The sequence below is a fragment of the Vanessa tameamea genome, chromosome 8 (genome assembly GCF_037043105.1).
Source record: "Vanessa tameamea isolate UH-Manoa-2023 chromosome 8, ilVanTame1 primary haplotype, whole genome shotgun sequence".
NCBI classification, from domain to species: Eukaryota; Metazoa; Arthropoda; class Insecta; order Lepidoptera; family Nymphalidae; genus Vanessa; species Vanessa tameamea.
The window spans coordinates 2,226,397-2,253,967 of NC_087316.1; the positions used below are offsets into that span (position 1 = coordinate 2,226,397).

At 33.7% G+C, this 27,571-nt stretch overlaps 4 protein-coding genes across 7 annotated transcripts in view; 2 read left to right on the forward strand and 2 right to left on the reverse strand.

Moving 5' to 3' along the window:
• LOC113396269 (serine/threonine-protein kinase 17A) overlaps window positions 1-18,729 on the reverse strand; it is a 161,909-nt gene extending 143,180 nt beyond the window's left edge. For 3 of the 4 annotated variants that reach the window (XM_026634151.2, XM_026634150.2, XM_064215513.1), the window contains exon 1: window positions 18,091-18,729. In XM_026634151.2, the coding sequence (XP_026489936.2) occupies window positions 18,091-18,236 (146 nt within the window). In that variant the 5' untranslated portion in view covers window positions 18,237-18,729. The remainder of the gene's footprint in view (window positions 1-18,090) is intronic. The other variant, XM_064215514.1, reaches the window with a different exon arrangement.
• A 2,962-nt stretch (window positions 18,730-21,691) lies between these two features.
• LOC113396274 (DNA-directed RNA polymerase III subunit RPC9-like) lies at window positions 21,692-24,534 on the reverse strand. Its single transcript, XM_064215571.1, has 4 exons — window positions 24,212-24,534; window positions 23,734-23,854; window positions 22,485-22,637; window positions 21,692-21,913 (listed from the first exon to the last, which is right to left on the reverse strand). Exons 1-4 carry the CDS (start codon window positions 24,217-24,219, stop codon window positions 21,824-21,826), a joined length of 372 nt encoding a protein of 123 aa, XP_064071641.1. The 5' UTR covers window positions 24,220-24,534; the 3' UTR covers window positions 21,692-21,823.
• Window positions 24,535-24,721: 187 nt separating this feature from the next.
• Window positions 24,722-26,048, forward strand: LOC113396273 (glutamine synthetase 1, mitochondrial-like). The gene has a single exon (XM_026634155.2). The coding sequence runs from the start codon at window positions 24,754-24,756 to the stop codon at window positions 25,939-25,941; it is 1,188 nt and encodes a 395-aa protein (XP_026489940.2). The 5' UTR covers window positions 24,722-24,753; the 3' UTR covers window positions 25,942-26,048.
• A 126-nt stretch (window positions 26,049-26,174) lies between these two features.
• Window positions 26,175-27,472, forward strand: LOC113396271 (glutamine synthetase 1, mitochondrial-like). Its single transcript, XM_026634153.2, has one exon. The coding sequence runs from the start codon at window positions 26,175-26,177 to the stop codon at window positions 27,375-27,377; it is 1,203 nt and encodes a 400-aa protein (XP_026489938.1). The 3' UTR covers window positions 27,378-27,472.
• The last annotated feature ends 99 nt before the right edge of the window (window positions 27,473-27,571 follow it).

A 27,571-nucleotide genomic window follows, 5' to 3' on the forward strand; every position in this document is an offset into this window, starting at 1 on the left:
TAAAGTAAATAATAAAACATTGTCAAAAAAAACAATTTACATCAATTATAAGCTCGTTTAAAATATATCAAAGAAATTAATATAAAATTACTAAAATTATTATCGATCGTCTTCGTAGTTTCATGATGTAATAAAAGAGTTCTTGAAACAAATAATATATTTTAAATTATTTCAAAAGGTTGGCGGCCGGCAACTGGTCCTCGTTGTAAGTTGTCACAACGGTCCTTAGACTTGGCACTGTAAGTAACATTAACCAGTCCTTAAATCGCTAATGCGAGTAACAACACTCTAGTTACACTGGCTCACTCAACTGCTACTGCTTTTCGTAAGCTTAATCGTGATGCAAGAATATACCAAAAAAAAAAACGTAAGGAATGAGAGATGACCAGCAGAATCAAGATCCTTTGAAACGAAATAAACAATTTTTCTATCAATTTTAAACTATGGACGTGACCAGAGTTCGCTGGAAAATATACTTCAATAATAACTGATGAGCATAGGAATGTCGTACTTTAAAACCGTCATAAGAAATAACAGGACCATTAAGGATGTGTCCTCTATAATTAAACGCGGTCCAACAATAGTAATCAGCTTTTTTAATTCCTCAAGCGCACCATAAGCGAATGAAACAGGTAACGCTTTGAAACAGCTGTTATAAAGAGATGCACATATGAAATGTAATAATAATATTTAGAAACCAAACTCATGCAAAATTACACGAAATTAATTCGTACAGTGACATTACCCAAATTGCATAAGGCATTTATAACTATATATTCAATGTATTGTTCTTAAACTAAAATTTATATTTAACTAAGTCACAAATTACTAAACGTAATTAGTAATACTCATTCGAGTCTTCGTTATTAAGCCGAAAGCCAATTAAAAACTATTTAATAAAATTTTTTTTAATAAATAGTTAAATTTATGAAAGAAAAAAAATATTAAAACACTTCGACTATGAAGCAACGGATGTTCTTAGTTTTATTACCAACTCCTAGAACCTATGAAGCTATATGCTTAACCATGTATGAGAAAGAAAACAAATCTAAATCTTTATTATGTATAGCATAATACTTAATCATTTATATTTAAATATAAAACACCGATAAAAAAAAATACCTGAGACCCGAACGAACGATGAACGAACAGTTAAAATTAAACAAAACATAAAAACCTATACAATACATAAACTTCAATTTAACGTCTACATTACTTGTCGTAGAACAATTTCAAGCCAACGTTATTCAGTCCAGATAAACACGAGATATTGACAGATGGCGTTCCTAGGCTACAAGTGTTGTGCTCGGCGAGACACGAATCATTTTCGCTTCTCGATCGTGACCACGTAATTTTCACTCAACAACTCAACGTACGTCTCTTTGTGATAAATAATTTCATTAAAATTATCGCTGATATTTTTAATAGCCGATATCTCTGAAAATAAATGAATAATCACGTACTTAATCGCATGCAAATTACCTGGAACGGTCTTTCAGTACGTTTTTGGCTATTTTATTGACGGCTGTGTTATTAAAATTCAATTTTCATTTCAAAAGATAAATGTTATTTATTAACCGAGATGAGTAAACTCTTCCGCTATTATTATTATTTAAATCGAGTAAATTAATTATATCATATGCCCATTTAAGAATCAATAGGACTATAGAGTTAAATGTATTTTTTAAAGCAAAAACATAAATTTCCGGTAAACACAAACAATACAGGCAACAAGGCCATCTCGAATGAGAAAAAACAATATTATATTGTTTTTAAATACAAACAAACAAGTTTACATTAATTAAGTCGTGGTTTTTATTTTTTATCTATGCATATAAAGTAATATTTTATATGGTATATCTGAACGAATTCTAATGTTATAGTTCTTTATCAAGTATAATAACAATTTAACACGGTTAGCGGTACAAAATAAGGTACCGTTACAAATATATACATCAAATTGTCTATCAAAATAAACCGTGCATCCCTAGAACAATCGCCGCAAACGTTCCTTGTTAAAAGGTACGTAGACAGGTTCGCAACGGGACACGTTTATTCTCTTAAACAATGCAATACCAAAATAGAGAAAACCATCCTCGTCAACTGCAAATCGCCACCTGTCGATGACCCCGAACAGTCAAGACTAACGGGCAAGTCGCGCATCCATTTACGCATGATCTCCGTCGGTCTACACATTAAAACCTTCTATCGTTCAACAAGAGGATCATTTTAAGATGGTGATGAGCAATCCCTAGCTCTTTGAATAAAGGTCGAGGGGTCGAAAGCACTACAACGGCTAGTTTTCGACGTCAATGCAGTATTCGACGCGGCTAGTGGGAAATGTGTGCCGAGTAACTGTTTGAACAAACATTGGCAATGATCGTCAAATTAAAGGCAGAATGCGAGTTCATTCTTCTTTATCTCGGATCTATGTACGCGGAGCAGGTCGTACATTTGCATTGTACCGCATGTACGTAATTGGCTCCGTCCCAATTACGGGACAAAACCTGCTGACGATCCAAGCAAAACAACTCGATACACTTTATACAAACATATGCAACTCAAAAGTTTTGGCCAGTTTTTAATAAAACGAAATACAGAATTTAAAATAAAATTAACGTTACTAAAACTCTGCAAACGTTTCAATTTGTTCATAGATGTATAGGAGTTCGCAGACATAGATTAGAAGCGGAATGGTTTCAGGATCAATTAATAAAGGATTGAAAGACACCCACCTGCTCTAGTCTCGGAAACTCGAGAAGTCTTTTCAAGACAATATTATGATAAATGACATGCAAGATCCGACTGCAATTATTTCTCTCTCGTGCTGCTTCCCTGGCATACCATTACAATATCTATTAACCTCTCAAACGGAACATTTAATATATTTAGAAAAACAGATTTGCCCACAGTAAATTCTTAGATATATTTAATTATCGAACCGAGATTCTAACTAATATAACAATAACTACCACTAATATAAAATTGTACCAAATACATGTATTGGACCAAAGAATAAAAAGTTATAATTAAAAAAAAAAACAGAAATATTCATAATATTTCAAAACGTATAACTAAATATAGTTATTATTCGAACAAGTTACGAGATACAATAATTGACCGTTCAATATTAAATTGATAATTATACAACATAAATAATGAAAATAACAGGTTAACAAAATGATAGTCGATTAAGGTTAAAACCGATCTCATCGATCGAGATGAAACGTTTACGGTGACAAAGTGGCCTATTCGGACTAAATAAAGCCACAAAGAACTGGAGTCAGTGTCGGAAGATTGGAGGTCAGACTTCTTACCTCGTTAACTCTCTGCTCAAAGGCAATAATTCAACGATTTTACGTGAGGTATTTTAATAAAATTAATTTCTTTAAACTTCCGTCTTTTAAATTAAACATGTATCACTGCCAATTAATTTAACTTGCGAATACTACTTTCAGTATATATTCAAAATAACATATTTTAATACCCTTAGTTGACACAACATACGAAAGAAATTTGGTACCTCATTTAAAAAGCATGCAAGCAAGCAAAATTAGTTCAGTATATGTATATGTAGATAGATCGTAGTATAAGTATATTTCAAGTACATAATATATAAACTAAAAAAAGCACGATCAATGAGTGGATTTCATTCCCTGTTAACGTTTAAGAAATTTTGTATAGTAAACATTTTTTGGCTCAAATAGTTATTAACTTGGCACTTCACCAATAAACCCTTAAAACGGATACAAGGGAATAAAATTCACATTGATAAGTCTTATTATACAGGTTAATGCGTAAAACTCAATTTACTGAATTTAATAAACATGTTCGTTCAATCGTTTTAATCCTCTGCTGCTATTTCATAATTAGCTTTGACCTGTGGCATCGACCCGTGGATCGAATTGAATTCTCAATTCCACTATATTAAAGTCGTTTTTAATCTTATATAAAAGAAATAAGGTTTAAATTTATTTGTCACCCGTTAAATGGATAACGTTTCTACGACCTTCCGAGAAGATTACGAAAAACGATGCCATCGGTGTCCCTAATCTTTGATTATACCCATTAATGAAATACGACAAATGATACGGGTACAAAAACATCAGAGTATCGTAAAGATTTAAATAAAATCACCTGTTAAAATAGAAATCCTAATATTTATATTTTCCTAAAGCGTTTGTGGACGAGTTTATTTTAAACATCGACGCTGGAGGTCTATTCCGTCCAAATATAAGTTTTTGGGAAGCGAAGTAGAAAAAATCTTAGTACACAACTTGCCGCCCACATGGCGTCAGTTTTGACTCATTCCACAAATTTGATGAGACGTGTGTAAGCGATCACTAGATGTATGCGGAAGCGGTTAAACGCAATTTATTTGGCATCCAATTCCAATATAAAACATTCGTCTAGATTGATGAAAGCACTTTATAAGGATGTAATAGACCTCCCGCTGTTGCAACATTCCGAGTTGATTAATAGAACTCACATTGAACGAAGTAGTGAATTTTTTTAAAGTTAAATTAAATCACATTTTTTAGCTTATTTTTGCAACCAATTAAATATATGAATTATTTTATGAGTGGCCTGACAAATTCGATGGTTAATTTTTGGGTCACATCCTGCGGGCTTCCGTACTAAAACGATAGAAACAGTTACATTAAATTAGGAAACGCAGATTGTTTTTTTTTTTATGACTGTTATTTCAACATACATAAGACTAACTATATATGAACAGGAAAAGACCAAACAGAACCATTCGTCAACTGACTTCTTTTTTTGGGTATCTTGAGTTATCGAAAAAAATTAGTTTTAATAAGATTGGAAAAAAAATGTTGGATGTTACAAATTTATTTCTGACAATTACAGTTAGACCACTAGTTAAATAATTCGTTTTATATTATTATCATCGAAAAGGTCAGACCGACTCTAAAATTGTCGCCGGGATCCTGAACATTTTATAATGCAACAGTATCCGTGGATTACACGTGTCATATCATGCAAATACGAGATAAAAGCTGACGGACATGGAAGGCCATATACGGCGAAGAGCTTTGGGCTTAAATTTTATTGATTTTATAATACGAGGCCATTTTGGTAATATTGCAATTTGGAAAATTATTTTGCAAATGGATTCAACGGTATATAGTCCCAATTCGATTAAAAGGCTTTGTACAGTTTGTTTTAATGAGTTATTTTGTTTAAATGTTATGGATATATTTAAGCCGCAGTATAATCTAGAAAACACCGCGGACATGAGTTCGATGAGTGATTTATTGATCATGGGGTGTGTGGGCGCCTCCCACGTGCTTGCTCGGTCGTATTACTGTGCGAATGTTTACTTAAAACCATATTCGCATTATAATTAAATGGCGGCTTCCGTTATTGTATTATATTTATAACTAGATTAAACAAAGGGTTTTCTTGAAATATCAATTCTGTTAATATTTTATAGATAAAATTATTTATATATTTCTATGTTTTTTAAAGAACTACTGCTACGACAATGTGTCTTAAAATACGAATTAATTGAAAAAAAAAATTTACCTTATATTTGAAAAAAATATTAAAAAAAAATTGGTCAATCGTTTATTCAATCGTAAAACAATTTAAATGTTATAAAGCAATAATTAAATTTCCTTCTGTTTTTTTAAGGTTACTCGGAGTATAACCGCACTTGTCTCGATCAACATTGTAAACTACCGATACACTTATGGCCCGATACACTTTCTGCAAAACCGTTAAAAGGCATTAATTCAGTCGCCCAATTACATTTTTAATTTTATTTCGATTAAACGACACACTCAGCAAATCGTATACTAATAAAAAAAATGCAAAATGCCTCTAAATTTTATATAATCTGTTGAGTAGAAATTACCTATTCACGATAAGCCGCCTTTAATCGTATCAATACATATAATACTTATTCAATATAACATAAAACTATATAAGTTAATAAATTAAAAGCCGACACTGGATTAAAATTTATATAGTATGTACGTAATATTGCTAATGGTGTTGAATTATGTATTAAATTATGTATTCCATGAATACATAAATGCGGAACACATTAAATATTATACACATTATATATAGTTATATAGCCGATGAAAAGTAAAACCAGATGCTAGAAAAGCAATTAAAACATTTTGCAATAATGGCGACCTTGTGACAAAATAACACTTAAACAAAGAGCGAACGCAGACAAATGACATGACACTTGAGCACCGCAGCGCGCATACTGCGCAAACGCATTCCTGATTCGATGTGCGCACACGCACACAATCGCACCGTCCGTCGCGAAACAACACATTCACACTAGTATAAATGAATATTCACATGATTAAAAGACGAAATAATGAAGCCGATGCACCTCTCATTCGTATTCCAAAGTAACTACATACACTCGAGGCAAATTCAATTAGCAATATGGACGTGATGCCAGCGGAAGTTGTATTGTTTACACTCGAACGAGCAAATGACAATAACCCTTCGATGCACAATAGTGGACTGCAGTTATCATACAAAAATATATTTTACATTCTCTTTCATGCCATACTCGTACACGTTTCAAACCTCCTGTACCGTAAAGAATAAAACGTAAAATTCGAGTTTCATCTCATACGCCTCTCATGAAAACGAAATGATAAATAGCGCAATAAAAATTCCAATGCAGTGATAGCAATTGAATCGTACCAATTAGAGGAAAAAACGGCGAAAAGAGAAATCTGTAGCACTATCGGCAGTTTAAGGAATTCAAACAAAAAGCATTGTTACGGTAGCGTCGAGTGATTTAGTTTGGGTTCACGATTTGTTCTCAGGCGGTACGCGTAATGGCCGTGACCTCTTCACCGGGAGATATCACCGAGTGACCAACCGCTCCGCCAATCGCTTTCTTCTGACCCGCTTTTCATAAACAATACTTCGGCAGCGCTTCGCTCGTTTCGATGCGAGAAAGTATACGATATGAAAACATTGATTTAAGCAAATACCGTCGAGAATGAGTACACGTTAAGTAATAAAACAAATACTTTAAGATTAATGAATAAAAATTCAAATATTCATACTATTCTTCGAATTATATCAATTTAATTTACGTATTTTTGTGAAATAAAAAAAATATTACAGATAAAAATTCTGGTGCAAAAAGGTACTATTAATACAAATATAGTATCTAAACGGAGGGGTTCGAATGTAAATAAACCATAATAAAAAAGGAAGAGAAGATGTCACGGCCGCTCGTTTGGAGCTATTCGGTAATGCGGATAGCAACGCATCCGCGCGTAAGATTTGGTCGGTTGAATAAGAATAATATCGCAGTGCTTTGTTGGAAGCATTGAGGCAGCATACTTATTTAGAAATGATTAAATCATCTAATTAATTGAAGTTGTAAAAGATCCTAAACTGCGACTAAACAATGAAGGTCATAAATCACAGCTTCCTCCAAGTAATGGTAGCATCCTACAGAAACTTTGCGGTGGCAATCTTGCGCACTATCTAAATTGATGGTTTCCGGCGAACATTTGAACAGTGAATCTATCGTGCAGCTGCTGCGTACGCGACACACTTCATTTGACGCTACGCGTGTGCCCATAGAAAGTGAGGCTTTGTCACCGTCACCGCTCGTCCAAAATCGACAAGCTCACGGAAGAAAGGGATAAACACGAACATGTTGAACGAGATGGAGCGAACTCAAAGTTCTGCAGTTGCACATTCGGTTTGTCGGCATCTGCTCAAGTTATTTCACAAGTCACGGGAAATTCCATCACTGGAATCCCGTAAACATTCACCGCGCATGTATTGATGCTTATGCCTTAAAAATTTAATTCCATCGTATTACAACACTAATGTTTACCATAATATAATCAGGGCAAGTACTCAATCGAATGTAATTTCCGGTCGCGTAATCATTTGAATACCGCTATATCGGGAACGAAATGAATATTCCACTAATCAGGTATCCAGGAAATTGAAACCAGCGATGGCGAATATAAACGACCTTTGCTATCCTGCGCTACCGTGTGGAATATGAATATGCCTTGTAAGTAAACAATGTCAACAGATAGCCACTAAGTCAAATAGAAACAATAATATAAATATAAACGAACATGTAATGCTAATAGATTCTTCTTGTATAAAAATATAAAGTACGTGTTCCACTTTCATAAATTGTCAGATTCAATTTAGTTACTAAAATGAAACGACGAAAACCTGCGATATCGAGTTACGCTCGTTAATCAAAGCAAAGACCGAAGGAAGACGCCTCGTTGACTTCAGCGACAAAATACCGTCACCGGAGTGACGACACCCGGCCGATAGCCGACACTCCCCCTAATGGCCTTTTTACGGTACACACCACACGTTAACAACTTTCTGTGAGACAATTCATAGACTGCCCTGTTAGGTTAATGAACTCTACCTGAACTCTACAAAGATTACGATGACAATTCGACATTTTTATAAGGCATACCTATGCTAATATAGAATTAGTCATCGGGAAAGGTTAATAAATTTATTTTATAAATACATTACAAGACAGCGACTATGACTCAGCAGCCACAGGATAATCGCTAAGGCATGCTGTCGATTGCATCACCGAAGATGAAATGGTTATTTTTTTTTGGCATAAGCCATATTGTAATCTTTTGTTATAAAGAACAAAAAAATATGAAGACTGATGTATCTTTTGATAGATATTTCAATGACAATGACGAGTTAAAAAAAAATCAAGCTCAACTATAGGTAATAGGCGTGTATAATTTTTGATCGGTACGAGTAGCGATATTGACCTATGCTTGTGCTCGGTGAAGGAATCAAACTATTATAAGATAAATTTTATTATTTTATAGTCCAAGAACAATGGGCGGAGAGGTAGGCCAAAATAAAGGTCATGGTTGTGGACGCCCATTAAATATTCATAGGTGCATTCGCATATTGTTCAATAAAGTCGGCGTATACTTTTATTACGTTTGGTACAATAATAAACAATAAATGATTTTTGGTTTCCAGGTCTTGCGTATTGTAAAATACCGATATGTACTGGTTCATAAACGTAAATTAGAAACTATTTATAGACATGTAATCAAGAGTATTACTTAAATTATGTGTAAGATACGAGTGCTAGCTATAAGACTGTTTTAAGATGTTGAAATTATAAAAAATCATATCCAATTCCCACCTTCTAATGTTCTCTTTAAACTCGCGAAGAAACAAAAACTCTTGATTAAATAGTGTTATAAAAATATTACAAATATATCTTTGAATGTATTTTATTTATGCCGACTTTATAAGTATAAACTTGAATCATATACGATAACTTGTTTTTGTAGTTTATATTTGGTTCGTTTTCACTTGAACCACGGATAAGTTTGGGCGGTGCGCCGGCGCAATTGTGCACGGTGTATGCTAATATATTGTTTCTGCAGGTGACCACCCCCGGCCGGCGGTCCGACCATCTACAGAAAATTGCGAATACATTACACATTAAAATTACTTTCCTTATTTTTAGTAGCGTGGGCGTATTAAACGTTTTATTCATTGTCAGTATAAATTAGCAATAGTGCAGTTATAAAGTTTATATCACTAGCACTACCTAATAAGATTTTTGTATGAACGATGTATTTCTTATTAAAACATATTTTGAATTAAACTCAGTATTTTTTTTTAAATAATATAAATAGTACTAGATTTCTCAAATATACCAAACAGTTTTTCAGATTTCATCAGTGCATATTGCTTCCATTAACGACATCGGAATGTTAGCGGAGTCCAAGTTTAACATCTACGCGTGGAACTGTCATAAATTAACATAATCCCGAGGACAAATGTCCAAACGTCGTATCCATTACACTTAAGCAAATAGCGTTCAGATTGCGCCAAGTAATCCTCTCTGATTGTGACGTATGGTATACAGATCCGCGTAGATTTTCCAAAGCGTCATCCACGACATTCCATTTCTTCGCTGGATTGAGCCATCCGGAGACGCAAGAGATTTACAACGGCGATAGAGAGCGCCCTTCCGCCGAGCTGATAAATAGCCTCTCTAATTATATTTACGCAGCGCCGGTCGACGTGCGATAAATCGTCCACGAGGAATGCTAGAACAACGCGCGCGTTTACGGCCAATATAAGATACTCATAAGATCCATCACCGCGGACGCTCGAATTAGGGGTGGTATAAAATTGTTTCTTCAACTCCGTTTGGTATTTGTATTTACAGTCGACCGTCAGTATGCGTTAGCGTTCTGTGGGGGCGAAATAAACCGAGTTAAATATAGTCGAATGTGTAAACATTCAGGATGCACGTGCCGCACGATGTCCTAGGTCCTGACAGAGGATGGAAATACTCCGGAAGCGCACAATTAGAGCTGAGCGAGATGGGTGCGATCGGCTCGAGTCACTGAACTCCGCTCAAGGTTAGGAATGGGAATCAACATCAAACTGAGCGACAGCGAACCGCATCCATCAAGTGTTCAAACAATGAAATTGAGACACGTCAATATTAGCTCACAGCGAAGCCCCACTGCTCATGTCGAGCCAACCAGAATGTTGTAGTTGCGATTTTATGTAATATAAAAACGATTAAGACAAACATGTTGCGATAATAATGGATGCATATTACATTCAGTTTTATAAATTAAAACATACATAATTGTTTATGCATTATTCAGCTTCATGTATAAATGACGTCCATCCAAAATTTCCACATATATGTCGTTTAATGTACTCCTACAGAACTGCAATAGGATATGACATATTTTGAAAGTTTTATGACCTACAATAATTGGCGTAACTTGAGGACTTGACCGTATTTCTCCAATTTTAAGAAAACCCAATTCTCACGTTGTTACATCACATAATATGACATTGTGATTCACGTCCAATTCGCTTCGACAGCGATGCAGTCATCAAATTGCGGGTCTCCCGTACATTTATACGATGACAGTCAATAATTCCAGCAATAACTTCTCAAGAAGACATTTATATTTTTATAACCGTGACATCGTCCATCATTCGATCAAATTATACAAAAACTAGAAAAAATCGTAAAAACCGGAAACGTGGAATCTTTTATTAAAGAAAAGAAGTATCATCAACCAAAACTAAAAATATTATTTACACAAGATAAGATCGCAGTCGATAGCTCAAAACTGGTACCATGAGACATGTGATAAAATCTTGCAAGAGTATCGTTTGAACCGATGGCTGTGTGTTCTGTTTATGAAATTTTAGATGCCTTTTTATATAACGATCATTAAGATTATACCTTAAAACAACAGATTGCATGCGAAAGTACGCCGCTTAATCATAATTTATCACGGCAGTTTTAATCTTACTAGTAATTTCTTGTTTGAAACAGAATTAAGTGTTCCATGAGGTATCTATTACCAGCCATATCTAGGCGCCGAAGGTCGGCTAGACTTTCGCTACGCAGCACGTTGTACCCACATTATGCGAGTGGCCCAACCCGCGGTGGAAAATCTAGTCGCCTACACGAACGCACCGCGAATTAGCGATGCAGGCGACACTCGTATTACCATAGAGACAATCAAAAGTCAACACGGGAGCCATGTTGACATTGGGATGCTGTTACACTCGGTTTTGTAACAGTACCAGAACCCCGCATTCCGATGTTCGTTAGACGAGAGGAGCGATTGTTCTCGATCAGGCCATCGCCCACGTGTCTCTGTCGCGACAGTTGCACAACTTGCCCGCATTTTATCGCAGGTGAACATTCGCCCAACGAATGGCCTTGTAGGCGAAGGGCATGACCGTTGTCCATTCCAGGGTGCCCGAGGTGCGGAACGACTGCGTTAAAAAAACTCTGCCCTCAATATGTTATGGCGCTGCAGGCAGAAATAAGAAAACAGTGTAAAGTCAGCGGATTAAATAAAAAGGGGGTTTGATTAAATAGCGATATTTTATTTGGCGTAGTTTTCACGATTGCTGTTTAAACTGGAAACGATTTTATGAGACTTTTTTTTAAGAATAAAGTATAAATTTTATTTTTCCAAAGTAAAAGAGCTTGGACGCGTTGGCCTTGCTTGTGTTGCTACATACGTATCGGGTTTCGTTCCGCAAAGTCAAGATAACTGCAGGCCAAGACCCGCTGCATAGTTGCACACTGACTTTGAAACTCGCCTAGCCTTATTGTGTCCTCTTTTAGCCGTCAACTTATTTAAATAGGAAATGTGAGGTCGGATATAGAACCAAAATGACGTGGAAGTTTCCTCATGCCGTTGTGATTAGTCATACGGTTAGGATTCTCGCGGGCCGGCGTTCGGTGAGGCTAAAACCGGCGTTCTAATAATCGACATTATCTAAAATAGCCCCGTGACAAACGAAACTGAAAGTGACGCGTGATGCAACGGTCCCGAATTTAGCTGGTGCGGGCCAGGGCGGTGCATCGGCCGCGAGGCACGTTGGCCGGCAACGCGGCTGCCAAACTGCTGACATTTCGCACTAATGACACGAATAAGATATTAGCGCGGATAGCTGCCGTGGAATCTATCTCAGGTATTCGGGGCGCGTGTCGAATCAATATAAGCGACTGAGAAGGTCCAATACATGACGGTAACTTACGTTTGGATAATCCAAACAAACTGTACGAGCTGCGGTTGGATTTAGCATAATTATGCAGTCTTAATGTGCGAAACAAGTTCGGACTTGTCACCTAGATACGTGACAACGCGGTCAGATCACGAGTTGAGCGAAGACGATGAGACATATTTCTTTTTTAATGCATTATTTTAAGAAATTCCACGCCTAATCGATTTAAATATAATACAAGCAGTCGCCCGCAAAGCGAGTAAATATTCAGGGAAATCAAATGTGTGAAGGGCGCCCGTGACATGGCAGACACGGGTCGGAGGTCCGGCCGCATTCCGGCGTCGCTTGAAAGTGAAACCGCTCCGACTGACCAGCTGTAGAAAGTCACCGATTACATCTGAGTAGTGCGAGCAAAAATTGTTATCGATTCCCGGGAGACCAGCCGCCCTGGGCGTCTAGATTTCCAAACTCCCGTTTACTGGCTTTGAAAAGTACAGTTTCACTTCGTTTGCCCCCGGCAAAGTGGCCCTGTTTGCCAGATCATAAATTGTTGATTGAATCTATTTTGAGCTTGTCGACCAATATACTATCAAGCGGCTGCACTAATACTGTTATAGAGGAGGTTAATTTTAAAATCTCTCATTAACTCTGCTATTTGGAACAGTATATTTATATATCTACTACATGATATTTTTTTAAAAGGTGACGTGAAAAAAACTCCAACGACACTGATCGTCAGTCACATTAAAAGACAATTACTGCGAAGATAAGCACCGGCCAGTGTTTTAACAATAACGTACTTGACACGACACGAGGCTACTAATTGTCGACAATAGAGGTAACATTTTCTGAAATGTCATAATGTATTATACATTCTTAACGAGGTTAAATGATTTTTTTTTTAATATCTACGTCATTAGTACTTCTGAATTCGTACGCAACTCGAGGAAACCTGTGTTGAGTCACTTTTTAAATTACTTACATACAAAGCTTTGGAAAATACCAATTAGTTAATCCGTTTTATGAGGATATGGCGACTTATAATACGCATCAGGAAACATAACAAAGAATACAATAAATCAAGAAGCACAAAATAATTGAATAGTAAAATTAATTTTATTATTTTTATAATGTTTTAAGTAGACATCCTAATTATAAGTTACGGTTATGCCAGCTCTTCAGCAATGTACATAGTATATCATACTCAACCTTATTTTCAATTATTCTGCGCACAAAGACACTTGAAATCAGATTTTGCAATAATTTCGCCTAGTTTGATACCGCTGGAACTAGATATTACATAAATATGTCAATTACGTTGGATATGATTATTGTCTGCCCCGAATGAGATACTAATGACACAATTGACAAATTATCAGCCCGAAACTTACACGCTTTTTAATAAATTCCTATATAATTGATTCAGATGCCATTATTACCTAATTGCTCAAATAAAATTGTTTCGTTTAAATATAATAGTTTTTTTTTTTAATTTGCATTTATGACCTTAGATTATCACGACAAATACGATTGGTTCGTAATAAAAAATTTAAGGTGTGTTATAAATGTTAGGTGTCATATTTTAATGAGTCGTGTTATCTTTCCTATTAACAAACGTTAACAAACATACAAATTCTATTTAACCTCATAAATATTCTAAAACAGGTTATCTTCATTACAGCACACATTTTCCATTTTGTTAAAATCGGGTCGTTCGCAATTTATCGTGTAAACACATTCCCGTCCCGAGAAATATTATCTAACATCATAAAATTGTGTTAGCTCTAACTAGGGCGGGTTCCTAATTTATTGCATACAATTAGCAACTTCATGGCGTTAAGTAGCGCCCTTTGCAGCAATTGTTTTTAATTAATTAAAAAAATATATAAATAGCATATGCATTGACTTTACATACAAAATGGCGCACGATATATAATAAGTCTACTTACATTTTTTTTAATGAGATCTGTGCAAACATGCTTCTGATACCGAGATCAAATTTAATATTTCTTAATGTTGAAGTTAACTCACTTTTTGCATATTGTGTGTGAGTTGTCTAAATAAATAATAAAAAAATAATTACTTATAAGTATATATGTTATCAAATTAACATATCCCGTCTTCCGAATAACTTCAATAAACAAATTGATTACGCTAAGACATGACCGAAGTGGTTGCAAGTTGATAAACGCTGATTCGTATTTACATTTACTGGGTTACAGGGTTGCCACATAAAAAATGTAATCACCATAAGAATCCCGTTACGTATAAAATGTATTAAGCATAGTTAATTCTAATAGATATTTACAATCAAGTATGCAATTTAATGTTATATATAACTATTCTTATATTGACTATTTTTATATCATTTGATTTTATCCAAAAGATATACAGCGACAGATATAAATTTAATTGTATGACAATTAACATCATAAGTAGTATTCCAGGTAGAATCAAACATATTGGTCTTATGATCAGACCTCGTAACCTTATGAGAGATTCAACTCTGGAAAGCTCCATCGATCCATCACGTCGTATTCGCTTATCGACACTTAAAAAACGGTATCGGTTTTAATAAATTGTTACATTAACTCTAAACACTTCAATGCCGAAAGGCAGATTTACATCGTCGATCGATTTATGTTAATTTAAGAAAAAATATCAATTAAATTTCTCATAAATAAAATCGATTTTTACTATTGCTCAACTAACCGTTTCATTGGAACAGTGTAATGGAATTACTGACATAATACGATTTTAAACTAAATGCTATACATCGATTAGAAAAAGTATATAATCGAGATTTTCCGATTCATCAAAATTAATAATATTACGACGCGTCGAATATGACGACCGAATATTTATTCAATACTGTGAACTTACCCAACTTTTATCAAAATGTATTGAAGAAATATTATTATTAATCATTTTCGTCGCGCTCTTTTATTCCTCAAAAGAATATTGCTAGGATTTATTACCAACGGAGCAAACAATATTAGAAACTCGATATTATTGTTTCGTATCGAATAGATTTACAATCGATTATTCGATAGAATCTAGCAACAACTCTATTTCATGATTTATGACTGCGTTTCACTTTCGCTACGTACAAAAGTATTCATATAAATCAACCCGAGAATCAATTAATATGGAACCTTAAGGTTTATTGATTAGTTTCGTTCGAACATTTTCAAATTGTATAAATTTACTTTGAGGAGATTTTAACACTGATTAACTAAGATGTTTTTTTCACATACAACCCGGTCATTAAAACTTTCTAATCTATAAAAAATATTAATGATATCTGATATCAATCTACTGTTGTTTTGATGATAATGTTGCCTCACGACAACTTTAAACAAAAAAAACAAGAACATAGTTGAAAATCAAAGGTGTAAGGCCTTCCTAGTGATTTGAAAGTCGCAATTTCGATCCTGGGCTTTTTATACTACTGGCACGAGCTTTAGAATTACTTGAAAGAGAAATAAACGTATTACAAATACCTTACACAACTTTCTGGACTATTATTTTTATATTTCTTACGTGACACATAAATATATATATCTAAGCCCTAAAAATATAAAACTATTTTAAGTTTACACAGAGTGGTATTATTAAAAACACTTGTACCTATAAAAAGTTTTTACGAATATGAAAATTTGAATCAAGAACTAATTTCGAATACAGCATCAATAATAAATCTTTTTTTCCTATTTTTTATACAGCTTTTATTTACATATAATTTTATTTGATAACTTTATATAGATGTATATTAAAATATTATATATATGATTAATTAATATCAATATTTATTATACAGAGTCATTGCTATCTGACCTCGGCGACCTATTAGGAGGTATCAAGAAAGACGTATCATCAGACTAACGCTGATTAATAATACATTGTAATAAGTTCATAGACTACATTGGAAATTGCATAAATAAACAGATAGAATCTGCTCTTTCACATCAACGCACATGATTTTTTTCATTACACAATGTTTTATCATTCGAAGATTTACAGAATTTTAGTCTGTTTCTTGATGACGAATGACTGAATGGAGCAATACCTTTACATATTTTAAGCGACGTAATTAAACAAAACAAAAAATAGTCTCTGTTTGTGTGAATTTGTTGCCGACGAAAACGACGCAAAAATAATAAACTAGTTAAGTACATTAATATTCATCAACGTGTTTTAATTGGTTAGCAGTATACCAAATTATTAGTTTCCTTTATATTTAAGCGTATATATTCAGTCGCGTCAAATTATATCGTAAATTTTTATAATGTCGTAGTTTTTTGTTAAACAAAGGAAGAATGTTTTTAAATATGTATGTTCAAATTAAGTTCTAAGTCTTATATGATCATATGTATTGGTATATTGCATCGTCTGGTGGCAGCAACGACGGGAAAAGTAGTTGGACATGTCCCCGCGTCGAGTAAACGACACCACAAATTCAGGCACACTTTCGCGTGTAGTGTACGGTAACCTTTGAATTATACCTTGATTATAGCAACTCTGAAAAAATGCAATTACCTTGATATTAATATTATCGAAATAAAATATTTAAAAAATTGCTATTATTTAACAGTGCCATAATTTAAGTAAACCAAGACGGTAAAGACCTTCCTTAAAAATACAGTATCAATATATTGTTACAAGTAGAATTAAATAAAATTACAGATATTGATTAAGCATATTCAAATCAATTTATGTTGAAAAAAAAATGATTAAATATATTTCCATACAAATTAATTAAAGGAAAATAATTTCAATTTACAATGAAATTGGATAATTACTCCTGTTGTACTCTTTCCTAATCAAATTATTTGAGATGTAAGACTTTATAAACCATAATAATAACAAGTGTTAACGAACTTTAATAACAAATTTTATTATTTATTTATTTTAATTTTAATATAAATTGGATTACAATTATTTAACATGGCCACAAACTGGTCATGACTTAGTCAAAATATAGAACAGTTTTTTTAAGTTAGTTACCTATATTTGGAAAAATTTACTCAGAGTGTATTATTTATTTCACGCTTCAAGTGCTCCACTAGCTCTTTAGAAGGTAAATAGAAGTGTTATCTTTAATTATCAAGGTAGTCAACACTCATCAGTCATCTTTATCAGGAATGCAGAGATAAACATTATGGCAAGCATATTTCACAACTACATTGTAAATTATAGACTTAAAACAATCACACATATATATATGATATCTAACATCCATGTGTGATGTTAAGCATTACAACAACACACATACACACTGATAGGTAACAGATATGTTTTATCAGCATTGGCCATGAATTATTTCATAGTTTATTGAGGTAATAATTATTAACAGGTATTTATGAATAATGTTTTATATATATTTTATTTACAGAAATCTACATAAAAATATTTAGAAGAACTTTAAAGTTCGTTAGTGGTTAGGATTTGATCTATTAGTTTATCTTGTTGTAATAAAAAAATACCTTCAAAAAAGTTCTCGAAAAGTACACGTGACTACAAGTTTACAAACTAAGTTACCTTGCGAAGGGTGTCTGTTCAACGTGATAGACGTCTGTGATGGGCTCCGTGCGCATAATGCTGCGGAGCCTCTCCTCAGAGAGCTCCAGTAGTCCATCACTCGCCGTTTTAAAGTCGAACTTGGTAAAAGCACTCAAAACACTCATTTTAACGTGTTGCGACTAACGACCTTTTAGCAACGAAAATATACTCCAAAGTGTCACAAAACGAAACACAGTAGTACTTATACTCAACGAATACACTTATACGTTATAAAAGCAACAATTAGACCATAAGAAACATTTTAAATGCCTCCGATTTCTCAAAAGGTAACTGAATGCTCTCCCTTGTCATTGCGAGAAGCGGTTACGGTATCGAAGGCTCCAGCTCCACTATGATTCGACACGATTAATAAACAAACATTTGTTTCACTTCATTTTCATTACGAAAAGTAATAAGACAATTTGTTTATTTACACACGCGCTTCGAGAAAAACTTAAATTTGACAAACGCGAAAGGACAGCTGCGTATCGACGAGTCGACCGCACTTCGTCGTACACGTTTCTGTCGCTAGTGCTCCTCGCGGACTCTCAGCGGCCGATACTATTCAAATTCCGCTTCTGGCGAATGTCACTATTCTGTTGTTTCAAGTTCGAAAGTTGCACGCTGTACGTCATCTAGGGTCATAAAGTTTCACAACTTATTGCTAGATGTCACTAGTACAAAAATATCGTAAGTTGCCATTATAAAAAAAACAAATTCAATTTTAATTAAGTATTCATTATAGTTATACAATAATCTATTTAGCAGAAATAAATAATTATATTAAACCTTTTGTTAAATTATTTCATAAAATAATAATAAACTTAAGAGCGACATCTTTTGGTAAAATATATGGTATTAAAAATTTACTTCGGCGTATCTGACGTTGCCGATAGATGGCAGTTTAGAATATTAATTGAATAAATTTACTAAAGAGTAACAAACAAAAGCAAAATTATAATCTATCCATTTAAGTGATATTTAGCGTATTATGTATTTCATTTTATACAAAATTACTTCATAAAATTGTACACAATAATAAAAATTTGAGTACATAAGTATCTTAAAATATTTTATCATGGTAGGCTTTTTCTACATAGGTACCTTCCACTGCCATATATTCTGCGGCTAAACAGCAATAATAAGTTTTTTTTATGTTATGGTGGTAAACGAGCAGGAGGATCACCTAGAAAGTGATTACCACCGCCCATGGACATTTGCAACACCGAGGACTTGCAGGTGCGTTGCCGGCCTTTAAGGAAGGAGTACGCTCTTTTCTTGACGGTTCCCAAGTCGTATCGGAAAAACCGCCGGCGAAAGTTGGTTCCACAGAGTGTTTGTGCGAGGCAAAAAATGTCTTAAAAATCGCGCTGTTGTGGATTTTCGGACATTTAGGTGGTGCGAATGAAACTTGTTTCCTTCAATATTTCTTACAGTGCCAGTCTATAGGCCGTGGTGGGTTCTTACCATCAGATAGTCAGTTTGTCAGTATGCTTACTTATAATAATAATAAAAACTATACTCCTTTAAATAATTTATATTAATGGCTTGCCGGCCAGCGCCCGCCGCGAATCACAAAAAGACGCAAATCGGTCGCCCAAAGTACTGGCCGCGCTATTTGTCCCAACGTGTAATAATTCAAAAAATATTCTCGCAAATATGTATCATTGATATTGTTTTAATTATTGTGATAATTGTATCTATTGATTGCATCTGTCTTGACGCAGTTCTTTTTGACGCACAAACATTGATTAATTATTTTTTCCATTATTCAATTTACAGTAAAAGATGAACTTTATATTAAACACTTTATATTAAATGTTAAAGATACATATTTCTAAAAAAATATTAAATTAATTATTAATGATATTCAATGATATATGGTATTCAAAAATTAAGCAATAAATAGGATGTTCTCTTTGATATATTTAAAGACAATGAAGTGTTTAAGTCGTAGAAAAACCCCACGTTTGTAGTTCAGGAAAAAAAATTGCTATATATTTTATTACTAGACAGACATGTATCATAAGTGATAAGTACAGATAAGTAATAAAAATGTAAAGATTTATATCTTAATCTGTTAAAAGTAGAGCAGTTTTTATCAGCAGTGGTTGAGGCCTATTGAGGTGATTGACTCGAAGTCATTATGTAATTGATTTTTAAATGTCATATTATTTTAACAACATCGTTGCTCGAGCGGCTAGGTTTTAAGGCCGCTGATCTCGAGGTCGGGAGTCCAATCCCGGTTTGGGTCAATAAAATGTTTTTTTGTCGACATTTATTATCAGTTGCCTGAAATTGAAAGTGTTTATGGTATCACGTAATCGTTGATCTCGCAAGGGAACTCGGTCTCTTACAAAAGTTAGGAAATAAACATTAAACAATAAAAGTTATATATAATTAAAAATAATTAAAAATTAACAATAAAGTTGGATAATCGCTCTTGACAACCAAAGACAATATAACCACTACCTATTTTGACAACCGCCACCGCGGCCGAAATCGGTCAGGACCAGGAGTACGTCATCATAGTGATATTAAGCCTATAAAATTACGTTTTAGTGGTTTTGTATATAATATTAACCGATGCGTCACCAATGCGCCATAAACACTGAGAACTAAGTTTGTAGTTACACTGGCTCACTCATCCTTCAAACTATATCACAACAATACTGAGTATGGCTGCTTGGCGGTAGAATATGTGATAGGTACCTCCTTAGACGGGGTTGCACAAAGCCTTATAGAGTATAAAAATAGGAATTAATTTTATTTGGCGTTTATACAAAATCTTTATAATGTATTGATATGTTCAAACTTGATGTTTTCAAGAAATAAACACGACCGTATCTAAAGTAAGTTTCTTAACTTATTTTTCATATTATATAATTACATAACAAGGACCGTGATAGAAGTCATATTATTTCTACACATGAATTATTGGGCCCGGATACTATGCAGTAGGTTGAATTTAAACACCTCAGTAGATTGTTATTAATAGATTATTAATTCATTTCATTCAATAGAAAAAAAATAATCAATAATCATAAACCACTTATCTATCAGCTTGATCAGTGTGCTACATGTGCACACCTTTTTTCTTTTGTTATCGCTGGAAAAACGCGTTACGCGTTTCCCTCACGTGGAAGTAGGTGGGTATGTGGGAGTCGCCGGTGCGCAGGACGCCGAGAGAACCCGGCACACCGGAATACCGACTAGAAAACCAACGTGATCGCATTCCGTCCGCAAGACGTCCTGACGGTCGGCCCGCCTATGCGGGCTTCCAATTCCTACGGGATTTCCGGGGTTACATGTACACACCTGCTTGTCTAATTGATAATGTAAAAATGTTTAAGCCAGGCAAAGTGACACTAGCAAACGTAGGGCGTGACTCACAAGGAAAACGATTGAAAATGGAACACTGTTTCCTGTAAATGGCCATATCAGCCTGGCCAGTTGGTCTATTGGCTAGTTTAAATGTTGCAGGTCCCGTGACCCTGGAGGCAAACCCCAGGACAAGTAATTAACTCGGCTCACATAACAATTACAATTTAGCATACAATAGGTAAATAATACCGAAAAATTACTTACAAAATATATTTACTTATACTTACATCATCTTCATCTCTTACATTATCTGTGTAACAAAACATTTACATAAATCATAGTCTGTAACAACACATGAAACTTTTTTTTTAATTAATGGTGAGCACTGTCATGTGCTTACTGGAAAGAATTCATTCACAACATCAATTATTTTTCGAACATCTTCTTCTGATAATCTTTCTTCACTTTCTTGTACAATCTGAAAATAGAAAAATATAAAATGAATATTTCATATTTCTGTAATGTAACATTCTATCCAGGCCTATAACATAGCGTGTATAGGGTAAAACATGCATTAATAAATTTATAATTACCAAAAATCACTGAAGAAAATGTTGAATATATTTAAAACTGTTAATTAACATTAAAACAAACCTTGATCAATTACAAATTAAATTTATATATAAAATATAAATATATATATTAGTAAAAAGTAGTAAAATTACATAAGGCTGAATCCCATTGTCTTTGTTTGGGTATTTTTAATATTCGACAGTATGCCAGATAGGTATGTTAGGGTCTATGCCCACGGACTCTGTAGTGATAACCAGTATACATTGTAAATAGAAACTAAACTTAAAACAAAACATGATATTAGAGGAAGGCTTAAAATGTAGGGCAATGGGATTTACATGACTATAATTCACCTTTTACATAAAAGCATATCCTGTTCAGTAGTGAGTGTTCATTAGGAATAATATAATATTTAAAAAATATTCTAATATATCTTATAAATCCTTAAAAATATAAATTTTAATAATTCTTCTTACCAATTGTATTTCTAATTCAGTTCTAGGAGGAGTGTTAACCATCATTAATTTTTCAGACTTTGTCAATTTAAAACATTTCATCGCCTTTAGAAAGTTTTGTATAGATTCAGCAGATTGATTTTTACATTCTGTATCTTGTAAATAGTGTACAGTCTGCAAAAGAATAAAAGATTAAAATAAAACATCTCCCAGAAATATCACAATATTATCATGACAAACTGCAGTGAATAAGCTCCACAGATAAGTGTAAATACCATGTTGATTATCTGTTAAGCATTATGACCAACTCATATATAAATAAGAATAATCTTATATTTATTTAAGTTGATTATAAATTTTGTTTCAATGTTATTTAATTTCGTGTTATGATTTTTACAACTACCATCTACCAACATTAAATATGATTTGAATGTTATTTAAAAAGTCATGAATGAACTTCAGCAGTGTGGTTACTCTGCCTATTTAATAAATATTGTTTATAACAATACAACAACTCTTTCGCTGTCCTGGTCCACTTTCCGTTTCATATCATAATTAGCTATGTATTCTTTCTATGGGTAAATTTTGCAATTTACAAAAAGTATTATCCTTTATGGGTTACAAGAACTTCATGCTTGTCAATAGTCTTAATTTAAAGTGGTGAAGTTCAGTTGGTTATATAATATTATATACTAAAACTTCTCAAAAACAAGTGCTTCTACTGGTATAAATTTTATGTACATTGGTTCAGCAAATTTTATAGTAAGGCATTAAAAAGAATGTCTGGTCATTACTTAGTATAGATTTAGATAAACTGTGATAAGGATACTTGGACAATTCTCCGATGAAAAATTTAATATAACAATCCATTCAAATAGTACAGTAATTTAAATAAACAATTTACTTATTGGTTTTTTTTTAATATTTTTATTCAGTAGGTAGGCGGACGAGCAAATGGGCCACCTGATGGTAAGTGGTCACCACCGCCCATAGACAATGGCGCTGTAAGAAATATTAACCATTCCGTACATCACCAATGCGCCACCAACCTTGGGACCTAAGATGTTATATCCCTTGTGCCTGTAGTTTGACCGTAGAATATCTAATGAGTGGGTGGTACCTACCCAGATGGGCATGCACAAAGCCCTACCACCAAGTGTGTATCTAGTCCTACTGATAATATTACACTATTTTAATGACAACATTGATAGTCTACATCAAATGGTTTATAATATGAGTAACAAAATGTTCAAATAAATATAAATGATACCTCATATGTCACAGTAGCTAATGATCCCTCTCGTTTATGCTTCTTTTGTGTTTTATCTTTCAATTGCTGTAAAATCTGCATTACCTCAAAATTACATAGAAATGCTGCATTAACCTTTGTACTGGAAAATTAAATATTATCTTCTAAATATAATTGAGTAAATTGATAAGTAAATGGTTCATAGAACACATGACTCAAAACTTAAATCTCAATGTAAATATGTGAATACTGGATTTACTATCTGCTCTCATTCGGACTTCTATACAAAATTCATAGAATAAACTACAATTACCACAATGTGAAAGACTATATTTTCTAAAGCTCTTGCAATGAATCATTAATTTCAAATGTTTTTGTGTATAATATTTATTAATTAAAAATGATGCATAGCGATCGATATTTCAATATGCTACGTTATATTCTTTTCTATGTCTATTATGCGATTAGTTTTCAGTGTATTATATACAAGATAACTTACGTCTCCATGTTTCATTGTTATACTTATAATAACGAAGCGGCATTAATATTTTTCTATGTTTTTTGAAAAAAATTGTACTTTAATATTTATTCGTCATCAAAATATTTTCTTGTATCCATGTTACTATGAAAACTACGGACATCGGGCTATTACATTTCCTAGTTGTAGTAGTCAATGAATTTATGTTTTGATTCGTCTATTGAAATATTATTCTGAAGTACATCAACTTCACACACACATTTTATTGCAGAAAAAGTGTGTTTAAAGTATAAAGTCTATCTTTCTTCATCTGAATATTTTTGTACATATTTGGATTTTTGAATGTCAATTTTGACGTTTAATATGTCTTACCACCGAAGCGAGGTTTGTGGTTTGACAAATGATACTAATAACTACATTAAAAAAATAGCCACTATATATTATTTATATATTTCTAATAGGTGATTAAAATACCTTAACTTACTAGATTTTGAAATTTCAAAACCATCTAGAAAATTGCTTTGATTTTTTTATTTTTGGATACTATCACTTTTTGTATAAAAATGTCTATTATAAAAAATATTTTGTTCAACATAAGTTTTACAAAAATATCTTCTGTTATGCGAATGCAGTTACGTAATTTGTCTCAAGAAAATTTTACATCCGGTGTAACAAAATTAAAGACACCTATAAACACATATTATAACCATTACACCAATTTGGATTTACCAAAAAACAAAGTGTTTGCAACATATGTATGGATAGATGGTACTGGAATTAATTTGCGTTCAAAAGATCGAATAATCAATGAAATACCGTGCGACCTACAAATGGTTCCTAAATGGTCATTCGATGGAAGTTCTACAGGTCAAGCTAAAACTAAGGACTCTGATACCATATTAGTACCTTGTAGTATATATCGAGATCCATTCCGCAAGAGCCCACATGTAATAGTGCTCTGTGAAACATTCAACGGCGATGGGACGCCAACTGTAACAAACCACAGAGCACATTGTGCAAGTGTATTAAGTAAAATTTCAGACCAAGAACCTTGTTTCGGAATTGAACAAGAATATACTATGTTTGATACAGATCTATGGCCATTGGGATGGCCAAAATGTCGAGGCTTTCCTGTAACTACGTCGAAATTATCATATTGTGGCAACGGGGAACACGTTGCAGGAAGAGAGATTGTAGAATGCCATGCAAATGCTTGTGTTTACTCCGGCATGGATTATGAAGGATGTAACGCGGAAGTCATGAAAGCATCATGGGAATATCAAGTGGGTACAACAATGGGTATCAAAGCTGCAGACGATTTATGGATAGGACGTTATTTATTAGTTAGAATAGCTGAAAACTTTGGTACAATTATCAGCTACCATCCTAAGCCAATGGGCAAAGATCAACCAGGAATAGGGTGTCACCACAACTTCAGCATTAAAAAAATGAGAGAGGAAGGAGGCATAGCTGAAATAGAAAGAGTTTGTAAAATTTTATGCGATAATCATAATACATATATAAAGGCTTACGGTCTTGGAGATGGAGAAGAAAACAAGAAAAGATTAACCGGAAAACATGAAACGGCACCGTTCGATAAGTGTAGATGGGCAGTAGCAGATAGAGGAGCCTCGATTAGAATCCAAAAGAGTGTTAAGTCGAAATGTAAAGGTTTTCTAGAAGACAGAAGACCAGCTGGTGATTGTGATCCTTATAGAGTTTGTGCTCTATTAGCTGAAACTTGTCTTTAATTTTTATTAGATATTTTTCAATCAAAGCGGTTGTATATTAATATACTGGCTGATATTATTGGCTGGAAAATTTCGTTTCGTTTTATAATAAACGTTATTTTATTTCATGAACGTCATTTCATTTTAAATTAAGCATGTTCACTAAAAGGATTTCAGTACAGAACTTTTGAGGACATTTTTTTAAAGTAATAAATTTATAGTTCTAACAAAAAAGTATTAGATTGTTACAAAAAATGGAAGGCCTAGTAAAGTGTTTGTCTTTGTTGCAAAAACATACAAATTTGCTTTCTATACCGAGAAGATATATGCTAAAACAATCGATTAATCATATACTGAATAAAAAAGTTATGGATAGGTATATAAGATTACCTGTGCCCTGTAACAAGGTTTTGGCGACTTACTGCTGGATCGACGGATCAGGTATAAATATGAGATGTAAAGATAGAATTTTAAATTGCACTCCTCACAGCGCTGATGCAGCACCCGGATGGGCTTTCGACGGCAGTTCTACAGGCCAGGCTACCACTTCTAACTCTGACACATCTTTGAAACCGTGTGCAGTGTATAAAGATCCGTTCAGACTAGAACCTCATGTACTCGTTCTATGTGAAGTTTACATGGGAGATGGTTCACCAGCTCTTACAAACCATAGGAAATTTTGCAACGATCTTTGTGAACATCATAAAGCAGATGAACCTTGGTTCGGTCTAGAACAAGAGTATACTATGTTAGATATGGATGGTTGGGGCTTAGGGTGGCCTAAAGGTGGAGGTTTTCCAGCTGTCAATTATGAATTTTCCTACTGTGGTATTGGAGCAAAGTACATAGCTGGAAGGGATATTTGTGAAGCTCATACAAAGTGTTGCTTATATGCTGGATGTGATTTTGAAGGCACTAACGCCGAAGTAATGTTTGCTTGCTGGGAATGGCAAATTGGTACAACTATTGGAATTAAAGCTGCAGATGATATGTGGATGTCAAGATATATAATGGGTCGAGTGTCTGAAGATTATGGCGTAGTAGTTACTTATCATCCCAAGCCTATGGGACCGAAACATCCAGGAGTAGGCATGCATCACAACTTTAGTACCAAAAGAATGCGTTCGGATGGTGGCTATAAGTTTATCGAAGAGTGTATCAAAAGATTGGAAAAAAATCATATGAAACATATGAAGAATTATGGAAACGACGAATTAACCAACAGAATGCGTTTATCTGGGAAATTTGAAACTGCTCCATTCGATAAATTTTCTTGGGGAATTGCGAATAGAAAATCTTCTATTCGTCTGCAAAGAAATATTAAGGAAAAAGGAAAGGGATTCATGGAAGATAGACGACCAGCTGGAGACTGCGATCCTTACCTTGTTTGTGGATTGTTGATGGATACATGCTTAGGGTCAGCAGGAGGTGGTAAAGGAGGTAATAAATGTAAGTGAGTTGTCAAGTTAGGATATAGTACCGAAACCGTCTCAGCAATTTTTGTCATATCAAATTAAAGGTATAAAAATATTTAAACATGTATTTTGATGTATTTTTTTACAATTATTTTATTATTATTTTTATTGTATATTGTAATGTTTCCGTGTTTGTTTATTAAAAATACTAAAAACAAGAATTGGTCTTTATTATT

Excerpts from the sequence above, each read along its gene's own strand:
- LOC113396274 (XM_064215571.1), bottom strand. Across the intron at positions 22,638-23,733 it reads TAGCTACTGTGACATATGAG|ACTGTACACTATTTACAAGA; the intron begins GTATCATTTATA and ends ATTCTTTTGCAG. Across the intron at positions 21,914-22,484 it reads CTGAATTAGAAATACAATTG|ATTGTACAAGAAAGTGAAGA; the intron begins GTAAGAAGAATT and ends TTCTATTTTCAG.
- LOC113396273 (XM_026634155.2), top strand. The coding sequence starts at position 24,754 with ATGTCTATTATAAAAAATATTTTGTTCAACATAAGTTTTACAAAAATA.
- LOC113396271 (XM_026634153.2), top strand. The coding sequence starts at position 26,175 with ATGGAAGGCCTAGTAAAGTGTTTGTCTTTGTTGCAAAAACATACAAAT.